At 43.3% G+C, this 22,669-nt stretch overlaps 1 protein-coding gene across 3 annotated transcripts in view; it reads right to left on the bottom strand.

Moving 5' to 3' along the window:
- Nucleotides 1–21,500: 21,500 nt before the first annotated feature.
- Nucleotides 21,501–22,669, bottom strand: part of LOC132382535 (delta-like protein 4) — a 43,101-nt gene continuing 41,932 nt past the window's right edge. For all 3 annotated transcript variants that reach the window (XM_059952833.1, XM_059952850.1, XM_059952842.1), the window contains one exon: nucleotides 21,501–22,116. In XM_059952833.1, the coding sequence (XP_059808816.1) occupies nucleotides 22,111–22,116 (6 nt within the window). In that variant the 3' untranslated portion in view covers nucleotides 21,501–22,110. The remainder of the gene's footprint in view (nucleotides 22,117–22,669) is intronic.

The following is a 22,669-nucleotide window of genomic DNA, read 5'->3' as shown; positions in this document are numbered from 1 at the left end:
GTAGTTATGGCTCAAGTTGCTCGGTTTGGATGAAACCTGTTCCACTGGAGCAATGCTCTTTCCCCACTACAAGGGCCATTAATGTTTGAAATATGAATTCAACTTATCTCACCATTTGCACGTGGCTCAAGTACTAATCCAAAGTTATTACATTTGTGGTTCTGCATGTTAATGTGGAGCTCAGCTGTTCATACTGCCTCATTATAACCTCCTTTGTCTTACCTAGTGCGTTTTGTTGATTCTCACAATCCTAGCTCTGAACAACAGCTCTTAGTTGTAAAGAACAATATTTTCACCCAACTATACTGTCCCTATCACTATATTCCTGTTCAGTCCCCAGAAATTTGTGGGGTATTATTTTGTCCATCATCTTTCTGTTGTATAAAATGTTGACGAGGCTGCTCTTTGAATACTGTGCGCAGTTCTGACATTGCAGGAAGAATGTGTTTAAGCTAGAGAGGAACAGAAAAGAATCGCAATGATATTATCTGAAGTGGAGGTCTTTAGTTATCGGGAGAGATAGGATAGGCTGGGTCTCCTCCCTGAATCAAAGGAGGCTGAGAGTTGATGTGATATGGGCATTCAAAATTAAGAGGCACAGAAGGCAGTTCCGCGTGGTAGGGGTGTCTAAAACTAGAGGGCATGGGTTTAAGGTGAGCAGGAGGAATTTAAAGGGAATCTAAAAGGTATAGTTGATTAGAAGAGTTCTCACAGTTAGAATAGTTAGTATCTATTGAGATGCAAGAGGAGACTGGAACAAAAACAACATTTATAAGCATCTGGACAGATACTGGAACGGGTAAAGGAATATGGAATTAATGCAGGCAAGTGGGATTAGTATAGACATGATGGCCAAAAGACCTGTTTCTCTTCAATACAGCTCTTTAGGAACTGAGTATCCTTTAAAAATTGAGGGTAACTGGAATGTAGTGGCACCTACCAGCCTTCTCCTTCCCACCCTCGCCCGACCTTATTTAAGGGGCCCCTGCCCCCTCCCTCTTCAGTCCTGATGAAGGGTCTTGGCCTGAAATGCTGACTGCTTGTTTCCACGGATGCTGCCCAACCTGCTGAGTTCATCCAGTGTGTTGCTTTGACCACAGCATCTGCAGTGTACTTTGTGTGTATCCTATCCTATATGCTTTTAAAGATTATAATTGTATCTGTCTCCATCCACCATCTGACATGTGGAAAAACACCCCTAGGTCCCCTTAAAATCTTGGCTCTCTCAAATTAAGCCAATATTCTTTAATTTTGGACTCTCCTACCCTGAAATAAAGACTGTAAATACCCTAAGCTATTTTATGTCCTTCACAGTGTTCTGACCTTCCCTCAGGTCAGGTCACTCCTCAGCCTCTTTAACTCCAGGGAAAATTGTCCCAGCCTATCCAGTTTTTCCTTGAGCCTCAAGTCCAACAGTCCAGGTAATCTTTTCTGATCCCTCTAGCTTGGTGAAGATGTGTAACTTTGAAGATATTCTTGATCTGTATAGGACTTGGCCATCCACAAGCCAAGAGTCCATACTACTTTATCCACTTTCCAACCTCCGCTGTAATGTCTCTCACCTTCATGGTTGGGGAGGAGGTTCTGTAGCAGTGTAATAGTTATTGTTATGTTTTGTAACTTCAGAAACTAATCAAAAGAAAAACACAGGAGACAGGGGAGACATGTATACTTAATTTTATCTTTTCTTCAGTAAGGCGTGCACATATGACATGGTGTCGTAATGATGTATACCATTCATGTTCTTTTACATATAACCCATAATGAATAGTGTAAACAAAGAATGCTTAATCAAACAATATATTTACAATATTATCAAATGTTACTGAAATGTTAAATGCATTACCGTTATGGGGCTAATAATCTAGTGAAGTATTAGTTGAGGTTCCAGCACAGCCATTCAGGAATCTGAATTCAGCTTTAACATAACTAGTAAGTAGCCACTGTCAATAAAATCACAAGCGTATTAGGTCATTACTAAATCTTGTATGGCAGTTCAATGTGCCGATCAGGTAGGAAAGCTGTGGGCTTCTTGTGTGATTCCTGTCTCGCAGCAGCAATGATGTGGCCTAGGAAGTCATTCAGTTGGATTACATAATTAAAGCTATACTTTATATTCATAAAATTATTTACCAATTTCTCGTGATCCCATTCTATCTCTTTTCTGCCCCACTCCAGTGGAATTTTCCACCTTATCCCAAGAATTCCACCTTCTCTGCATTCAGTTGGAACATCTGCAGTCTACACTCTAAGCATCTCCTGAATGTATTTGGTATTGACCTATTGACTATGTTATCTGAGATTAGTTCTCTTCTATTCAGAGTGTTTCATTGTTCACTAATCTCACCCGCATGGAATTGTTTTACTGACACAGGCGCCATTGCTTTTCACCTTCCAGATGCCTTGCAGTTAATGACTGCATGTATGTATTCAAGACAATCTTTTCACTGTATCTCAGTATATTTTCTTAGTGATACAGCACAGGGCAGACTCCTCCTCTCTGGCTCTTCAAGCCTTGACACTCCAGCAACCCCTCACCTAATCACAGGACAACTCACAATGACCAATTAACCTACCCAATAGGTCTTTGGACTGTGGGAGAAAACCAGAGCGGCTGGGGGAAAGCCACGCATTCCATGGGGAAGACATACAACGACTCCTACCAGAATGGCACCAGAATTGAACTCTGAACTCCAGAGTGTCCCAAGCTGTAATAGCATCATGCTGACCACTACATGACCACGGCACCCCCAATAAGTGACAATAATAAACCAATTCCAATGTTCTGTTATTCCCTTACAGGCCTAGAGTTCCAGAAATCAATAAATATCCTCAATACCAATATTCCAAAGAACCATGAATATCCATTTCTAGGATGGAAAATCCCTGCTGTGAGTAGAATTTCTGCCCTGGGTCCTTGAGCTACGATATCTACATGTGGAAGAACATTGCCTTGTACTTCCTAATCCTGTGTCATTGGCCTCTCATACCTCCCCTCGCCCTTCTTTGCTCCTAAGTGAAAACCCAGCTTCTCCACCAGTTGAAATACATTTTCCCAGGATCCATTGTAGTAAACCTCTTCTGCACTCTGTGGTTCTGTCTATAAGGCATTTGGACAAGTACATGGATATGAAAGGTTTAGAAAGAGACCCAAAAGACTGCAGATGGTGGAATCTGGAGCAACAAACAATCTACTTGACAAATTAAGGAAGCTGAACAGCATCTATAGGAGAAAAGGAATTGTTGATGTTTCAGGTTGAAAATCTGCACCAGGACAGAGGGGCAGATGGAACCATCTTGGATGGGCATTTTGATCAGCAAGGACATGTTGGACTGGAGGGCCTGTTTCCATGCTGTATTATTCAATGGCTCTATAAAGACTTCATCCCTAAAGTTGCTACCAGAACTCCTAATCACCAGCTTCAACCTCTCTGTGTACTCTCATATGCTTTACTAAGCACTTTATCAATAAGTTCTATCATTTTAAAATATTTCTATTTCTACAGATCCATATTCTTCCTTGTCAGACTGTTATCATTCAGTAATATTTTACTTCATGTGGCTCTGTATTAAATTTCACCTGCCACCTGTCTACCCTCTCTTCCAGCCTGTTGATGTCCTCCTGTAAACTATTCTTTATTGTCCCATCAGGTTTGATGACCTTCAGAAATTTGACCCTGCACAAATATATCTGAAAAATTAAAAGGCCTGTGGTCATAGCTCTGAAATTCTGGGGATTACTACTGTCAAACATCCTGCTGTCTGAAAATTTATTGTTCTTGAGTTAATTGTTTTATTCACATTGTACTAACCCTTTATTCCAAGGGTCCAAACCAGCTTTTTATGTGCTACTTTATCAAATGCCTTCTGAAAACAGCAAAAGATAGTATCCACCATATTCCATCAACTTTCGCTACATTTTCAAAAATCCAATCGTTAGTCAAATATAACTTACTTTTAACAAATAGTGTGAAGGTTAATTTTTGTGTTGAATCTAATGAGAATGCCATTTTAAACTCCCACTTGCTGTGTAGATCTTTTGAATAATGTAAAGCACTTATTCCTGTCCAAACATAATAAAGGACAACACTTCCAGAAAACATACTATCAAAAGTTTTCCCCTTCTTTCAATACTCTGTACTCCATCACCTCATCATGCCTCACTGGTTTGTCTCCAGACCTTACCTCCTGGTTTTTCTGTCCCATACCCTACCACGGAGTCAATTGGTTCAGTTTCTGCTCTACACTGCGCTGATGAAATTGTTAATTGCTGCTCTCGCCTTTCTTTTCATCAGCCACTGCTGCCCACCAGCCAGCCCTGAGAAATGTTCAGCTCCATGTTATGTTCCACATAAGCTATGATTTTGAAGGATATTGTTTTATCAGACTCTACCCCTCATGGCCATTCCATTCCTTAATTTGTGAGTTCCTACTAATCTACTAGAGCCTTCCTCATTATCTGACATTCTCACACATCCTCTCTCTGCGATATATTCTCCTTACCCACCGTTATCTTCTGTTTTGGTTCACAGAGCTATTGGTTCTTGACTTGCAGTCCCAGCATGAAATTTCCTAGTCTTGCAGTTTGTTGCGTTGTTCATCCTCCCCTTTAGCTGCTCCTCACATTTTGTTCAATTCCCCTCAGATGTGACATTAATGTTTTCTCATAATGCTGTGAATTTTTCCCCTCTCAATAAATGTTTGTTCAGTTCCTGGATCCTTTGAATCTAATCACCTCACTGATCTGGCTCCTATTGTTTCTCCTGGGTTTGGCCCCATTGATGGATTTTGTTTCCCAGAGGAGCAGGACTGAGGGAGACAGAGAAAGTTCCCATTGTGAGTCTTGCATTCAACATACAGGAAGTTCTGCATCATTCTGATAAACCTAGGGTTGCTATCATGGCAATACTTGTCACAGTTTGACCCCTTTTCAAGAGTATTTATTATTTCGTAGGTCACAATTTTTATTTTACAATTATTTACGATTCTCAATGGCCTCCAACCCTCCTGAGGCAGCGGTCAGCCTCCAGACACTGACTCCCTTCATTGAGGCAGCATAATGCCAGTGCCTGGACTGTCCCGAGCCCAAAACAACTCCTCCCCAAGTCCCTGACACAGCTCCTTCTACTGGGCTACGTGTATTCCCAGGCTCTAGTTGCTTCTGCACAGATGGGGGTTGGACAGGGCAAGGTCCTGAGTGAGGGTGAGACTAGGAAACAAGTCATTCCCAGTCACAGAGTTGGCAGAGGGATCTATGGAGCTGAAAGAAAAACACACACTGATACAGATATGTCCCCACTCACACACACTGATACAGATATGTCCTCACCCTCACACACACACAGACTCATGCTGATACAGATATGGCCCCACTCATACACACAGACACACGCTGATACAGATAAGTTCTCACCCTCACACTGACAAGTAAAAGAGTATGGGCATTAGTTTTGAGTTTCCAAAGAACAACAACATTAAAGTGTTATTCAATGGTTTGCTCCATGATTCCTTCAGCAGTTCCAGGATAGGGACACCCAGAAGAAAGACCTCCTGCACTCTCCAACCCCGCACCTCAGCTATAATTGAAGGAAACATCTTGTTGGTGACCACCCACCTTATTCTGACTCCTGGTTTGGGACAGGAAGAGAAATCATTGTAATATTGATTTATGCTGGAAGGTGAATATTTTATTTGGATGTGTTCTGTGACTTATTGTTGATTTGATCCCAAGCAAGGTCCTTTGGATCATTATCACCTTCTCATAAATAAAGTAATGCATGCTTGAGATATGACCTGTGGTAGTCCTATTTCCGCATGTAGCAGCCACCAGTAAACTTCCCCACACCTCCTTCAGTTATGGACCCATGCTTTTAATAGAGACAACCTGACTTTGAGGATGTCCTCCACTGAACAATGTAGGTCTGCGTTAGGAACTCCAGCTCCTTATTTTTCCTCAGGGTTTACTCCCGAAGCTCTCCCCATGAACCATATCGCTGCAAGGCAATGAAGGTTGATCAGTTTTCCTTCTGCTAGATGAGCTGCCGACTATGGCTGATTAGCCCCATCTGCCCAAAGCGACCGGTTTTAAGTTGCCAGTAACCTCTCTTTTCCCTTTCTCCTGGTCAGCAGAAATGGTTCCGCCAGACTTTATAGCTAAGCCACACACGAAGGCCAGGAGCTGGACTTGGTTTTCAGAGGCTATTTGAGGAGGATGCCATTGGGAGCTTATTCCCACTGCCACTCTGACTATGAAACCTTATAAGGAACCAAAAATCTGGCTAGTCAATTCATGTCAGCGGCAAAACCCTCCTCCTGCCACAAACAGGATTACTGTAATTGTGGTCTGTGCTGTTATATAATGGTGGAATGCAACCCTGTAGTTCTGGTGTAACATATTGTGATGGTGACCTGGAATGTTGTAATGTTGATGGGGTGTTATATGTTGACAGAATGACTGGGATGTGAAAGGGAGGTTGGGAAGTGATGTGGGTGGTAATGGGAAAGGGGTATGAGCACCAAACCCATCACTCAGGAATCTCAGATTCCCATTCCTTCAGTGAGAGAATCTGGTAGACTGACCTCCTTCCAACCACCCCACTACTATAGCTGTGGACAGGACCATTCCGTTTTTAGACACAGCCCCGTGTGTCCAAAGACTGGGGTGGAGGGACATGTTCAATACCCTGTGTGGGAGATACAGCCCCGCATCATAAGCCCTTCTGGCCCTTTGAGCCACCTGGCCCAGTAATCCCCCAATTTAATCCTAGCTTGAACAGAGGACAATTTACAGTGATCTTTGGATTGTGGGAAGAAACCCACACAGTCATGGGAGAGAATGCGGAGGGAATTAAACCTAAGTTGTTTGCTCTATAAAGAGTTGTGCTAAGCACTACACTACTGTACAGCCCTAAATGTTGAAGGGGCACCTGGATATATTTTGTAAATATCTGGGGTCCAGGCACTGATCCATGGTATCTCATAGAGTCGTGGAGTTATACAGAACAGTAACAGCCCTTCAGCCCATCACATCCGTACCATCTGCAAATTCCATTTGCCCACTTTTGCCCATCCCTCTGAGTCTTGCTTGCTTATATAAATGTCATTTAAACACATCTAATTCCTCAACTCCTCCTCTGATAATGTTCGAAATATCAACCACTCTCAATGTAAAACAGAACTTACCCTTCAGATCCCCTTTAAAACTCTTTGCTTTTGATACAATGCCGAAAGTTCTGACTAACTACCAACCTGTGCCTCTCAAAAGCTTACATACTTTATTTCTCCCCGTAGCTTCCTTCACTCCAGAGGAAACAAGCCCAGACTATCCACTCTTTCTCCATTACTAAAGTGCTCAAGCACCCCCCCCCCCCGCCCCCGCACTCCTTTCCCAAAACTCTCTCCTGCTCATTACAGTCTTAGAGAATCGGAAACCCCTGCTCCATCACTATGAAAATCATATAAACCTGATGAAGGGACGGTGAGAAAATATCAACAGGATTAGACAAAGTCAGCAAACTGCCTTGAGTTTTTTTTTGAGGATGTAAGCTGGTAGATGGGAGAAATGGTCTGGTTGGAATTAAAGGAAACATTTTAGAAAGGTCTATGTAATTAAAACACCAGTGGTTGGTGGGTTGGAGGAGATGTTATATTCCAGCATACTGTAATTTAAGAATGTTGACGGGAAAACAGAACATAAATAAATGGTTCTCTTTTCATGTGGTGGGCAGTGACCTGTGAAGTATCACAGACATCAATGCTCAGGGGTGGTGGCACCTGCTGATAGTTTGATATTTCTAAAACTGCTGGTGTTTTGAGAAGCAAATAGATAATGAAATGAATGATTAAGAGCATCTACAGTACTTTGGTGGGAAAAGCAGAGAGGCAAACTGGCAAAACTTTGGTCTGGGTAACCTTGCTCACCAGTCACTGAAAGCAAACAGGCAACTGCAGCAGACAATGAGGGAGGCAAGTCATATGAGTTTTGAGTAGAAGAGCAAGCTGATGTTCAGGGACTTCGCTGTGACCTCCCCGGAGTATTTTATGGTCTTCTTATCTAGGAGATTTACTTGCCAATAATGAGAGTGCAGCCACCCGATAGGTTTTTGGCATGGCAGGGAAACACTGGGCTCTCTCAAGCCTGTACTCACTGGAATTGAGAGGTTTGAGAGTAGATCTCATTGAAATGTACAAAATCTGGACAGAGCTCAGCTAGAGGGTCACAATCTCAGGATGGGGGTAAGTCTATGGCGGTTTTTACCCAAGAGGATGTTACTGAATACAGTTAAGAATGAGATGGGGGACGTGGAGAGAACGGGTACATGGTATTAAGGTAGAGTCTGGAAGGAACAAGTAGCCCAATGGTGGCACTGGCAGCAGAGCCACCACCTCAGGTTGTCTGTGTGGAGTTTGCTTGCTCTCCCTGAAAATGTGTGGGCCTTCGCATGTCTCAGTAAGGTGAGTTGGTGACTGTAAACTGGCCCTAGTGTGTGTAAATGAGTAGTAAAATGTGTGTGGAGTTAATGAGAATAAAAAATGTAATTGGTGTAGGGTTAGTGTTGGTAGATGACTAGTCATAATTGGTGTAGGGTTAGTGTCAGTAGGTGACTAGTGGTTGCAATTGGTGGAGGATTAGTGTCAGTAGGTGACTAGTTGTAATTGGTGTAGGGTTAATGTGATTGCAATTAGTGTAGGGTTATTGTCAGTAGGTGACTGGTGGTTGCATGGACTGCCGGATCTCTATAAACCCACTTCTGCATTTATGTCCATTGACACACTGACTTGGTGTTGTGAGGCTACACCAGTGTTGTTTTCTATTACACTCTGTTTCCTTGGAGCAATGTTTTGTTCAAATATGGATGTCAGTCAGCTATTTTCCTGCAGTATCCATCAGCTTGCAACTCCAATCTAAGACCTAGATGAGGCATTGCTCTCTTTCCATGGTGGATGCGCAAGTTATTTTGAAGAGTTGTCCCTGTGTCCTTCCTTCACTCTACAGACTTTACAAGAGTGATCATGCTTCGCATCCTTTATTGCACTTTGGACACTTGTGAATTATTACAGAAAGAGAACTAGAAAAATTACAATATCGTAAAAAGATGTCTGCATGTAATATTTTCAAGCACATTATCATCACATCAGTATGAGAAAGCCCGTGACTGCTAATGAACCTTGGTTGCCAGTTTGGCCTAGAGCTTTGGTTGATGAGAATGCACAACTCCTGGATTGCTTCCACACATGAACACAGAGAAAGAAGAACCCTCTGCAGTCAACTGCAGTCTGAGCTTGACTCCGAAGGGCATTGTCCTGTGATGGAGAGCTGTGTGTGGCTAGGGGTAGGACCTCCACACAGGGAGGAAACCCAGCTGCTAGTAAGGGAAAGGCAGTGGCTTTAATTGATGGGCTCAGGTTAAAGGCTGCGGTCTCGATTGCAAACTGGTGCAGGTCCTCACTGTGTGGGCAGCAGTGGCAAGATGCAGGAAGTAGTCCGGGTGGCCGCTGCAGCCCACGATCTGTGCAGGCTCAGCTGGGTCCAGGTACAGCGGGCTGTCTGCGTGGCTGTGTACATTGATGCTGGTGTGACTGCACCCTCCCCCCTGCCATCCATAGAACTGTACCGAGCAGCAGACGTAGCCACCCAGTGGACACTCCCGCCACCACATCCTCTCCAGTGAGCTCCTCACTGCCTCCTATGTCACACCCCAAGTATCAGCTGTGGAGACAGGAAGAGACCGCCACTGGAGGCTTGACCAGCTGGGGTGGGGGGGAAGGTCACCTCACTTTTCCCTTCACACACACTGTCCACTTGGACAGACACTGCTTTATACTCCGGAGCCTCAGATTCACTTCCGCACTTGCACACAACTACGACATTGCGTGTGTATATCTTTGAACTAGTTTTGTCTTGCAGCTGTTTGTCTCTTTACTCTTTTGTATAATTCATATTTTGTTGTCTGTATTGGAGTCTCCATTATTTTTGAAAGCAAGTTTTTCATTGTACTTGTACCTCACGTACTTGTGCAGATGGCAGTAAACGTGATTAGACTTCACCTGAGTAAGGGTCTCCAAGCCGAGTCATTAACCCCACCCACCTCACCACAGATGCTGCTCGACCTCACTTAGTTCAAGGCAGGTACACTGAACCAGAGACACCAGAATCTGGAGCCACACACTGCAGGGAGAGGGAAACTCAGTGGGCTGGACAACATCAGTGGAGGAAACTGGGTTGTCAGCATTTCAGATTAAGGCTTGAGTCCAAATGAAAATTCTCGATCTGAAATATTGATTATCCATTTGCATCTAGACGTTTATTAGACCAGTCTGACAAAGGTCTCAGAACTGAAAAGTTAATCGTGATTCCTCTCCCCTACTCTCCCCCACCCCCATTCTGCCCAATCTGCAGAGTATTTCCAGCATTTGCAGTTTTATTTTTAGTTTTTGACCAAACTAGTACCTGAATGAGTGGACTTTCTGATGCGAGAAGATGCAAAGTTCTTTCACCCATGCACCAGGGACAATTTACGGTGTCCAGTTCTGCTGCTCTGCATGGCCAAGAAACCTGCACATCTTTAGGATGTAGGAAGAAACTAAAATAGTGGGAGCTATTATTTGTTGTGGTAGTTAATAGTGTCATTCCTATGTCACTCAGCTAGCCACTCCCATGTGGATGGATTTCACATACTGGTTATCCATAAAGTTCAGTTGAGTATCCTGCATGCTGACGTCCGGGTGTGCTCAAACACAACATGGTGTCAGAAGTGGTTGATCATTGATAAATTTGGGCTACAGCCCAGAGGAGATCCCCAACAAGAAAGAAATTACTGTTAGTTCTTATTTGCATACATCTATGAAAAATATCAACCCAAACTGCTTATGCTAGTTGCATCATGCAGCATGAGCTGAGGGCTGGCCAGGGTTACTAGACAATGCCTTCACGCTGCACCCAAAAGTGGATATGTTATATTCTGTGGGCCACTGGCCTGGGGAAGTGCAGAGACGTAGACACTGCAGAGAAGGCAGTCAGACTCTCAGGGAGAGAAAAGAAGACTTTTGTAGACCAAATAAATAAAATAACATAAATAAACAAACAAGCAGGGAAATGGAGCAAATACCCGCAGTACCTACATTTATTAACCTAATAAAGCCCCCCAAGACATTTGATTTCTCTAAACCAGAGAACTTTGAGAGATGGCTCAGACACTTGGAGAGAGTTAGGATTACAAGGGATCTCACTCAGGCTTCAAAACAGCATCAAGTAAACACACCGATATACTGAATGGATGGCAAAGCAGATGACATCACAGGTGGATTAGGACTGACAGATGCTCAGAAAAAGGAGTACAAAACAGTGCAGGACAAATTCAAGGAATATTTCACAGGAAAGGGAAATGTGATATATGAGGGGCAAAATTCAACTCCAGAAAACAGAATCCAGATGAAGGTGAAAGTGACTGAATCACAGCATTGTATATCCTGTCAGACAGCTATGCATGTGCAAATCTGTGGGCTGAGCTCACTGGAGACTGGATTGTTGTAGTTGTCAGAGAGATGAGTGGCAGGTGAATCTCATTGGAGAAAGCTATTACTATGGTCAGAGTGAGAATGTTCGTCAGCAAAAGGCAGAACTCAGGCACAAAAACGTTGCTGAGCAAACCTAGAAGCTATACAGAAAGACGGGTACGGACAAAGTGCAGTCAAAAAGACTACAGACAGAAGTGACAGTAGAGCTCAGCTCAAACAAATCAGACAAGCGAAACAAAGAGCAGGTAAATTGTCCAAAGAGCAGGTAATTGGAGATGCAGCAAGTCTCCATTCCACGTCAAAGAGCTCTGGCCAGCAAATGAAATCCAGCAATACAGTAGAGTTGGCTTTTATAAAAGCTGGTGTCACTCAAAAACAGTTCTTCAGGAGTCAAAGAAGACCATGATTCAGGCAAAGAACTTTCCTTGGGGCTGTAGATTCACATAGAGAAGGCTGGTGTACTATGGTTCAGTTGCAAAATGAAGCAGTGATATTCAAAATAGACACTGGAGCAAACGTCACAGCTATCTCCAAGTGTCTAATCACAAAACTGGTGAAGAAAATAGCCATTACACTATACCCAACAAAGAAAGTGCTCATGGGGCCAGGGACACAAACTCAGTGTGAAAGAAATGTTTACTACTTCCATCCATAAAAATGAGAAACAGTTAAAAGAGGATGTCTATGTTTATCAGAATCGCTTCTCACCACTACTGGGATGCCATGCCATTGAGAAGCTGAACCTCAATGCCAGGTTGGTTTTGCTAAACAATGACAGGAGAAGTACAGTAACTGGAGTTGTTCACAGGCCTGAGGTACTGAAAGGAGAGTACCTTATCCATCTGAAGCCAGGAGTGACACCCTACTCTCTGACCACAACAAAACCTATACCAGTACCATTGGTGAACAAAGTCAAAGCTGAAGTTGAGAGAATGGAGGCACTTGACGTCATAACTAGAGTGAATGGACCTGTTGACTGGAGTGGGGACATTGTTCCTATTCCCAAGCCAGATGGCAGAGTGAGGATCTGAGTGATCTAACAGAGATATCGAGGAGCAGATAGGGAAACAGATCCTGGAAACGTGTTAATTTCCCAAATAACGATTGGCATCTCCCTAGAGCAAGGGGTTTAAATGGGGTGGAGTTTGTTAGGTGTTCAGGAAGGTTTCTTGACACAATATGTGGATAAGCTTACAAGAAGAGAGTCTGTACTTGATTTGGTATTGGGAAATGAACCTGGTCAGGTGTCAGGTCTCTCAGTGGGAGAGCATTTTGGAGATAGTGATCATAATTCTATCTCCTTTACGATAGCATTGGAGAGAGGTAGGAACAGACAAGTTAGAAAAGTGTTTATTTGGAGTAAGGGGAATTATAAGGTTATCAGGCAGGAACTTGGAAGCTTAAATTGGGAACAGATGTTCTCAGAGAAAGGTACGGAAGAAATGTGGCTAATGTTCAGGGGATATTGGAGTGGAGTTCTGCATAGGTACATTCCAATGAGACAGGGAAGCTATGGTAGGGTACAGGAATGGTAGTGTACAAAAGCTGTAGTAAATCTAGTCAAGAAAAGCTTACCAAAGGTTCAGAGAGCTAGGTAATGTTAGAGATTCAGAAGATTATAAGGGTAACAGGAAGGAGCTTAAGGAGGAAATTAGGAGAGGCAGAAGGGGCCATGGGAAGGCAGGATTAAGGAAAACTCCAAGGCATTTTACAAGTACGTGAAGAGCAAAAGGATACATGTCCCTACCTTAGAAATTACTAGGCTTACCTATAGCCCTGTATATTACTAAGCTCCATGTATCTATCTGAAAGCCTCTTAAAAGACCTAATCATATCTCCTCCACCACGCACTCACCACTCTGAGTAAAAAACTTAACCCTGACATCTCCTCTGTACCTACTCCCCAGCACTTTAAACCTGTGTCCTCTTGTGGCAACCATTTCAGTGCTGGGAAAAGGCCTCTGACTATCCACACAACCAATACCTCTCATCATCTTGTACACCTCTATCAGGTCACCACTCATCCTCCTTCGCTCCAAGGATAAAAGGCCGAGTTCACTCAATCTATTCTCATAAGGTATGCTCCCCAATCTAGGCAACATCCTTGTAAATCTCCTCTGCACCCTTTCAATGCCATCCACATCCTTCCTGTAGTGAGGCAACCAGAACTAAGCACAGTACTCCAAGTGGGGTCTGACTAGGGTCCTATATACTTGCAGCATTACCTCTTGTCTCCTAAATTCAATTCCATGATAGATGAAGGCCAATAAACCATACGCCTTCTTAACCACAGAGTCAACCTGCGCAGTTGCTTTGAGTGTCCTATGGACTTGGACCCCAAGATCCCTCTGATCCTCCACACTGCCAAGAGTCTTACCATTAATACTATATTCTGCCATCATATTTAACCTACCAAAATTAACCACCTCACACTTATCTGGGTTGAACTCCATCTGCCACTTCTCAGACCAGTTTTGCATCCTATCAATGTCCCGTTCTAACCTCTGACAGTCCTCCACACTATCCACAACACCTCCAACCTTTGTGTCATCAGCAAATGTACTAACCCATCCCTCCACTTCCTCATCTAGGTCACTTATAAAAATCATGAAGAGTAAGGGTTCCATAACAGATCCCTGAGGCACTCCACTGGTGACTGACCTCTATGCGGAATATGACCCGTCTACAACCACTCTTTACCTTCTGTGGGCAAGCCAGTTCTGGATCCTCAAAGCAATGCCCCCTTGGATCCCATGCCTCCTTACTTTCTCAGTAAGCCTTGCATGGGGTACCTTATCAAATGCCTTGCTGAAATCCATATACACTACATCTACTGCTCTTCCTTCATTTATGTGTTTAGTCACATCCTCAAAAAAAAAAGTTCAATCAGGCTCGTAAGGCACGACCTGCCTTTGACAAAGCCATGCCGACTACTCCTAATCATATTATACCTCTCCAAATGTTCATAAATCCTGCCTCTCAGGATCTTCTCCATCAACTTACCAACTACTGAGGTAAGACTCACTGGTCTATAATTTCCTGGGCTATCCCTACTCCTTTCCTTGAATAAAGAAACAACATCTGCAACCCTCCAATCCTCCAGAACCTCTCCCGCCCCTATTGATGATGGAAAGATCATTGCCAGAAGCTCAGCAATCTCCTCCCTCGCCTCCCACAGTAGCCTGGGGAACATCCCATCCAGTCCCAGCAACTTATTCAAGTTGATGGTTTCCAAAAGCTCCAGCACATCCTCTTTCTTAATATCTACATGCTCAAGCTTTTCAGTCTGCTGCAAGTCATCACTACAATCACCAAGATCCTTTTCCATAGTGAATACTGAAGTATTCATCAAGTACCTCTGCTATTTCCTCCAGTTCCATACACACTTTCCCACTGTCACACTTGATAGGTCCTATTCTTTCACGTCTCTGCAAATCTCTCACAACACCAGACACTCATGAGGATGTCATGCAAAAGTGAGTGGCTGGAGATCAACTCTGCCTTCATGGAAGGTGCCAGCATCTTTTTAGCTCAGGAATGTGAAAGCCTTCTTGCATCATAAAATTATTGCTGAGTTGTAAAAGGACCAAATCTGCAGTAAAGTCATGTAATACTGTGAGTTTGTGAGCTCCTTTCGGAACATCTGGCCATCCATGCTCAGACCTCACTGGCTTGAAAGAGACACATTCACCTTTCTGGATGGTTTGCTGGTCAAGGACTCCAGACTAGTCATTCCTGTCTCTATGCAGCCAAAATCATCAGCTAAATCCACCAAGGACATCATGACATCGAAAAATGTTACTCAAGAGCAAGACAGTTTGTATGGTGGCCTGATCTGAGCACACAGCTAGGAGATGTGAAATATGCAGAAAACAGCACAACAATCGAACTGAGCCTCTCTGTCCCACAGAATTGCCAGATTCTGCCAATTTCCACGGCAAATTGCAGGTATAGACATTTTCAAGCTGAAAGGAGACAAATATCTTCTTACAACAACACACACAAAGTGCTGGTGGAACACAGCAGGCTAGGCAGCATCTATAGGGAAAAGTCAGGACGAAGGGTCTCGGCCCAAAACGTCGACAGCGCTTCTCCCTATAGATGCTGCCTAGCCTGCTGTGTTCCACCAGCATTTTGTGTGTGTTGTTGTTTGAATCTCCAGCATCTGCAGATTTCCTCGTGTTTGCTCTTTAAATATCTTCTTGCTGTGGATTACTAGTCAGGGACTGTTGAGGTGTCCAAGCTGTCCTCTACATCCTCAGCAGCAGTTATACAGCACCTGGAAGCTGTATTCACTCACCATGGAATACCAGAGACATTTGTGTCAGACAACTGTAATTCAACTGCTCAGAATTCAAAACCTTTACTTAGGACTATGAGTTCAAACACCAGACAAGCAGTCCACAGTACCCACAGGCGAATGGAGAAGTGGAAAGAGCAGTGCAAACTGTTAAGTGTCTCCTACTAATGGCAAAAGACCCCTACAAAGCACTATTAGCTTGTTCCTCCACACCTCTTGTGAATGTCTACAGTCCATCAGAGCTGTCAATGGGCCAGAGACAAAGAACAAGCCTGCCCGTTCTTCTTTCTCTTCTCCAACCTCACTGGACTTGGACAAAGTGAGACATTTTGAGATACTGTATTATGAGGCAACACAGCACGAGAAAATGAAGAGCATGCATGATCTCAGACACAGCAAAATCTCTGTTGCCGCTCAGGAGTGGTGAAGCTGTTTGGGGTACAAACTAATTCACCAAAGGAACAATAGTCCGGCAGCACTCGTTTAGTTTGTGATCAGAACATCACAAGGTGAAATCAGTTGGAACAGGCGTGTGCTCCTGTGAAAGATAGAGAAAGCAATAGACAAGGACTACTTACCTGAGGTGAATGCACCTGTGATTTCCACCCGCTCCAACACTTCCAGATCGGTTCATTTATCTGTCCCACCAGAGAGATACTCCATAGCCTAATCGCTTAGGGCAAGTGACTAAAGAGGCAGAATAGTCCTCTCACTTTACTGGTGTTCAGGTAGTCTATCCTGACCTCCATTAGAGTTAATTGGTTTTTAAAAAGAGTTCTAATGTTGAAAACGTTTCACAAAATTAGACTGTTCTTAAAAAAAAAGAATTGGTGGAAAAAAAGTAGGAAAGCAAAGGAAGGAAGAGCAAGAGAGGCCTTTAGACACAAAGAGAAAGACAATTATAACGTTGGCAATTTTTATGTAAGGAGCTATGGGTAAAGTGAATTGAATCGCTCAATTTCAGTTGTTATAATTTCAATGCAGTTCTATGGACAAGTATATACCTAGTTTTTATTTTTTATTTCCCCAAAAAGGGGAGATGTAGTGGTAGTTGATAGTGTTATTCCTATGTCACTCAGTTAGCTACTCTCGCATGGGAGGAGTTCACATGCTGTTCAATGCAGTTCAGTTAAGTATCCTGCATGCAGGTGTACTGGTGTTCTCTGCACTCTCCCCTAGTCTCAAATACAATAGTCACAGGGAGAACATGCAACTCCACACAGACAGCACCAAGGTCAGAATCGAATTTCATTCTCCAGCAGTTCCAAAGTCTACACTACGGGGGAGGATTTGCCCATCTTAAATGGACCACCCTTAATATTTAATCCCACCTTTTTCATGTTCACCTTCTCAAGGCTACCCAAGATGTCATTATTTTCCTCTCTATCCCAGGTCGATGGAACTGCCCACTTCTGGCAACACCACCAGTCTCACCAGCTCTTTTACATCCCCTAGATCTTTGAATATTAAAGCAAAAAGGGAAAGCGCAAGAGTGAGGAGCCCAGATGAAAGATCAGCCCTGCCCTGGTTGACTAGCAGAGCAGATATAGCCTACTCCGTCTGCTTCTAAATTTCTCCACTGTGCCTAGCCATCTGCAGATTTTAGAAATGGCCGAATTTGTGTAGATCTAGTTGGCTTCAAAATCTTCTTCCAATTGCCTCAACTGGCAGACTAAATGAGGCAAGAGTTGAAACTAGGATGTGGGAGGGGAGACCAGGAATGGCTGGTGGGAATGGGACCCTGAGGAAAATGGGTCAGAGAGTCATACAGTGTGTTCGGGGGGGTGGGGACAGAAGCCCATAATGGATGGGGATTGAAGGCCTAATTCTGCTCTTGTGTGTTATGGAATAAGGAGTAGTGAGACCACATAGCAGACTCTAGGAGTCAATGGATCTCTTAAGCTTTGGGAGAAATTTCTTACATGACAACAAACAGGTCAGACACAGAATGAAGCTCCCTCTGTACTATCCCATCACACTCTCCCATAGGAGCAGAATTAGGCCACTCAGCCCCTTGAGTTGCTCTGCGATTCCATCATGTGTGAACTATTAGCCCATCCTCTCAATCCTATTTTCCAATGTTCTCTCCATAACCTTTAATGCCCTGACTAATCAAAAAGCTATCAACCTCCACTTTAAATTTATATAATGAATCAGTCTCCACAGCTATCCATGACAATTAATTCCATAGATCTTCACCCTCTGGCTAAAGAAATTCCTCCTCAACTCTCTTCTACAGGAATATCATTCTACTTGGAGGCTGTGCCTTCACATCACAGACTCTCTCACTATGTGAAACATTCTCTCCTTGTGCACACTATCTGGGCCTTTCAATATTTTGTTAGGTTTAATAAGAACCTGAACCCCCCACCCCTACACACACACAATGCTCTAAACTCCAGCGAGTGCAGGCACAGAGCTGTCAAACTCCCTTCAAAAGTTAACACTTTTATTCCTGTGAATCTGTTATGGACCTTCTCCAATGCCAGCACATTTTTTCATATATAATGGGTCCAAAAGCAGTCACAATACTTGAAGTGCAGTCTGACCAGTACTTTATAAAGCTTCAGCATTACATCCGTGTTTTTATATCATAGTCTTCTCAAAATAAATGTTAACATTGCACATTCTCAACTTGCAAGCTAACTTTTAGGGAGTTCTGCACAAGTTCTCCCAAGTCCCTTTGCACTTCAGATTTTTGAATTTTCTCCCCATTTAGAAAATAGTCTCTGCCTTTATTCATCCCACCAAAGCGCATGACCATACACTTCCCTACACTTTATTCTCCTAATCTGTCCAAGTCCTTCTGCAGACTCCCTGCATCCTCAGCACTACCTGCCCCTCCGCCTATCTTTGTATCATCCACAAACTTGGCCTCTGTCATCCAAGTCATTGACATCTAACGTGAAAAGAAGTGGTCCCATCACCAACTACTGCAGAACATTGCATCACTGGCAGCCAATCAGAGAAGGCCTCCTTTGCCACCTGCCAGCCAGCCAGCCAATGCTCTATCCATGCTAGTATCTTTACCATGGGCTCTTATCATGTTTAGCAGCCTAATGTGTGGCACCTTGTCAAGGGCCTTCAGAAAATCCAAGTTCACAGCATCAACCAATTCTCCTTTGTCTATCCTGCTTGTAATTTTCTCTAAGAACCCTAACAGATTTAGCAGGTAATTTTTTCCCCTTGAGGAAACTATGCAGAATTTGGCCTATTTTATCATATGCCTTCAATTACCCTTGAAACTTCATCCTTAATAATGGACTCCAACATCTTACCAACTGCTGAAGTCAGGCTAACTGGTCTATGATTTCCTTTCTTCTGCCTTTTTCCTTTCTTACAGAGTAGAGCGACATTTGCAATTTTCCAGTCCTACAGAGCTGTACCAGAACCTAATGATCATTGAAAGATCATTACTAATGCTTTCACAATCTCTTCAGCCACCTCTGTCAGATTGCTGCGGTGCACACCATCTGGTCCAGGTGACTTACCTACCTTCAGACCTTTCAGCTTTCCAAACACCTTCAATGAGACTCACTTCTGCCCCTTGATGCTCCAATTTCTGGCATACTGTTGGTGTCTTCTACAATGAAGACTGGCACAAGATATTTATTCAGTTCATACACCATTTCTTTGACCCCCATAACTAACTTTCCAGCATCATTTTCCAGCAGCCTGTTATCCACTCTTGCCTCTCTTTTACTCTTTATATATCCAGGAAAAAAAAGATTTTGGTATGCACTTTTATACTATTGGCTTGCTTACCTTCATATTTCATCTTTTCTTTCCTTATTGCTTTTCATAGTTACCTTCTGTTGGTTTTTAACAGTTTCCCAATCCTCTCTCTGCTCACTAACTGTTTTGATATTAGACACAAGATCTGGGAACAGAACTAGGCCGTTCGACTCATTGAGTTGTTCTGCCATTTGATCATGGCTGATCCATTTCCCTCTCAAACTGATTCTCCTGCCTTCTCCCTGAACCTTTCACACCCTGACATATCAAGAATCCATCAACCTCCTCCTTGAATACACCCAGTGACTTGGCCTCCACAGCCACCTGTGACAATGAATTCCACAGTCACCCCACCCTCTAGCTAAAGAAATTCCTCCTCATTTCCATTCTCAGTAGATGCCCTTCTAGTCCTAGATTTCTTCACTATAAGAAACATCCTCTCCACATCCATTCTTTCCAGGCCTTTCAACATCCCCCACCCCACCACCCATTCTTTTAAATTTCAGTGAGTACAGGCCCACATCCATCAAATGCTCCTCATAACAGCTCACAATACTCTAAGTGAGTCCTCCCCAATGCTTTATAAAGCCTCAGCATTACATCCTTGTTTTTATATTTTAGTCCCCTCGAAATGAATGCTAACATTGCATTTACTTAACTCACCACCAGCCCAACCTGCAACTTAACTTTCAGGGAATCCTGCGCAAGGACTCCCAATTTTCTTTGCACCTCAGATTTTTGAATTTTCTCCCCATTTAGAAAGTATTTTCTGTCTAAGTGCATGACCACACACTTCCAGACACTGTATTCCATCTGCCACTCCTTTGTCCATTCTCCTAATCCGTCCTTCTGTAGCCTCTCTATTTCCTCCAAACGTTATGTCCCTCCACCTATCTTCACATCATCTGTAAACTTGGCCAGAAAGCCATCAATTCCATCGTCCAAAACATTGAGATACAACATATATATTTTTTTAAATGGTCCAAACAGACCCCTGTGGAACACCACTAGCCACCAACAGCCACTCAGAAAAGGCTCCCATTACTTGTTATTTATTCTTTGCTTCCTGCCCTCACTTTTACTTTTATGCTGCTTTGACTTTCTGTGTCAGGCAGATTTGCCTCAACCTCCCTTTAAAATCCTTCTTTAGGACGAATCTATAGTGCACCTTCAGAATTTCTCCCAGAAACTATAGTCATTGTTGCTCTGCCATTATTCCTGATAGTATCTCATTCTAATCAACTCTGACCAGCTCCTTTCTCATCTCTCTAAATTCCTTTTACTTCACTGTAATACTGACATATCTGATATTAACCTCTCCCTCAAACTGTAGGGTTAATTCTAACATATTATAATCACTGTCTCCTAATCCAGTTTATTACTCAACACCCAATTTGGAATTGCTTTTATCCCTAGTGGGTTTAGTGACAAGCTACTCAAAAAAGCCATCTTGAAAGCAGTCTGCAAATTCCTTCTCGGGAGCCAGCATCAACCTGATTTTTTGAGTTAAACCATTTCTATTTAGAACAGTCCCACCACACACTCCAGGGCTGGACAACAGAGGACAGGCCCTGGACATCTTTGAACACCATACACAAAATGCTGGACTGAGAAGGAAAATAAATAGCTGCCACTTCGGCCTGAGAACTTTCATCATCATTTTGTGTGTTGCTCAAGATTTCCAGCTTCTGCAGAATCTTTCACATCTCCAGACATACTTTGTAGGTGGGAATATTTCAGCTGGGCTTGTGGAGAGTGGGAAAGAATCTCAGGACAATGTGATGATGCAGCCCTGAAGAGGTGTGGGTCAGACCCTCTGTTTCATGAAGTGAATGCTCCTTGTGCATCTGCCCTTCAGGCAGGAATGTGAAATGGGTTCCTTCCCAGAACAAACTACCAAATGTTGCAAAACTCATGTGTGCAGATTGAAGACGACAACTAGTAATGTAGCAGGAATTATTTCATTGTTTGAAAAAAATAAATTCAAACTTTGTCATTGAAGTTAAAACCATTGGTGAACTGATTGTTTCTTTTACACACATCAAGACATTTATAAATATACATTATATACAAAATAATTTTATAAAAGTATAAAGTTCAGTGCTTTACATTTAAATTAATTATGAAATACCAACCTTAAAAAAATATTGATTGTCTTGCTGCTCATTTGCCAGTGATTTGAAGGAATCTGCTCAGTCTGTACATTAGAGTCTGTCCCATCTTTTCTCCAGACCACTCTCTGCCTGTGCAGTCACAGGGAAGTGCTCAGACAGTGAACGAGGCATAGTCTGTTGTTGATCTTCAGCTCACTGCCAGTTGCTCCCTCGGGAAGTTCCACCCTGGCTCCTCTTCTTCACAACGAGAGTCAGCTTGCCCAGCGCTCAGTGACAGGGGCAGGGGGCAGTTGTTGCAGTCTCCAAGATTCAGCCGTCGGAGAAGGGTCTAAAAACTCCTAATCCTCCGCCCCCGCTCGACAGCTGATGCCTTTCACAAACAGATAAAATAGCGTTGCAGAGCCACTGGCAACCGGCGCAGTGTGCAGCCTCTCCTCATCAGTCTTACACCTACAGAGAGGAAAAGGAGGCCAATCACAATCAGAAACACCTTTGTCTTCTTTTGCACACTAACTTGTCAGCCTTTGTTCATGTATAAATTTTCATAAATTCTATTTGTATTTCTTTATTTCCTGGTAAATGTTCACAAATATTAATCTCAGGTAGTATTTGGTAACACTTATTACTTTGACTTTGCGCTGTCCCTGATGGCAGGCTGTGAAGAGCTAAACTTTTACCAGCAGCACAGATCTGGAATTCATCACCCTTGGAATGACCCAGCTCATAGACAGCAACGTGGGCCAAACTGGGAGTCATAGAACCCTGGCCAAACTGCAATCACTGCGCTCTCCTAAAGCAGACCCACAGGTTAGCGCTGTGGTCACCGCTGGAGAAGTGGTGCCTTGATCCGAGTAGCTGAGAGCCCGGCTCAGGGAGTTAACCGGCTGGTTGTCTCATTGCTTCAGTAAAACACATAGGAGGGCTAATCCCCCAACGTCCTGAAGTCTCTCCAGACTGACATCATTTCAACAGGTCACGTCAATTTTGTCTGTGCTTCTCTCAG

This window comes from Hypanus sabinus, chromosome 2 (genome assembly GCF_030144855.1).
Source record: "Hypanus sabinus isolate sHypSab1 chromosome 2, sHypSab1.hap1, whole genome shotgun sequence".
NCBI classification, from domain to species: Eukaryota; Metazoa; Chordata; class Chondrichthyes; order Myliobatiformes; family Dasyatidae; genus Hypanus; species Hypanus sabinus.
The sequence above is the reverse complement of the archived record's forward strand: the minus strand, read 5'-3'. Positions and strand labels throughout refer to the sequence as shown.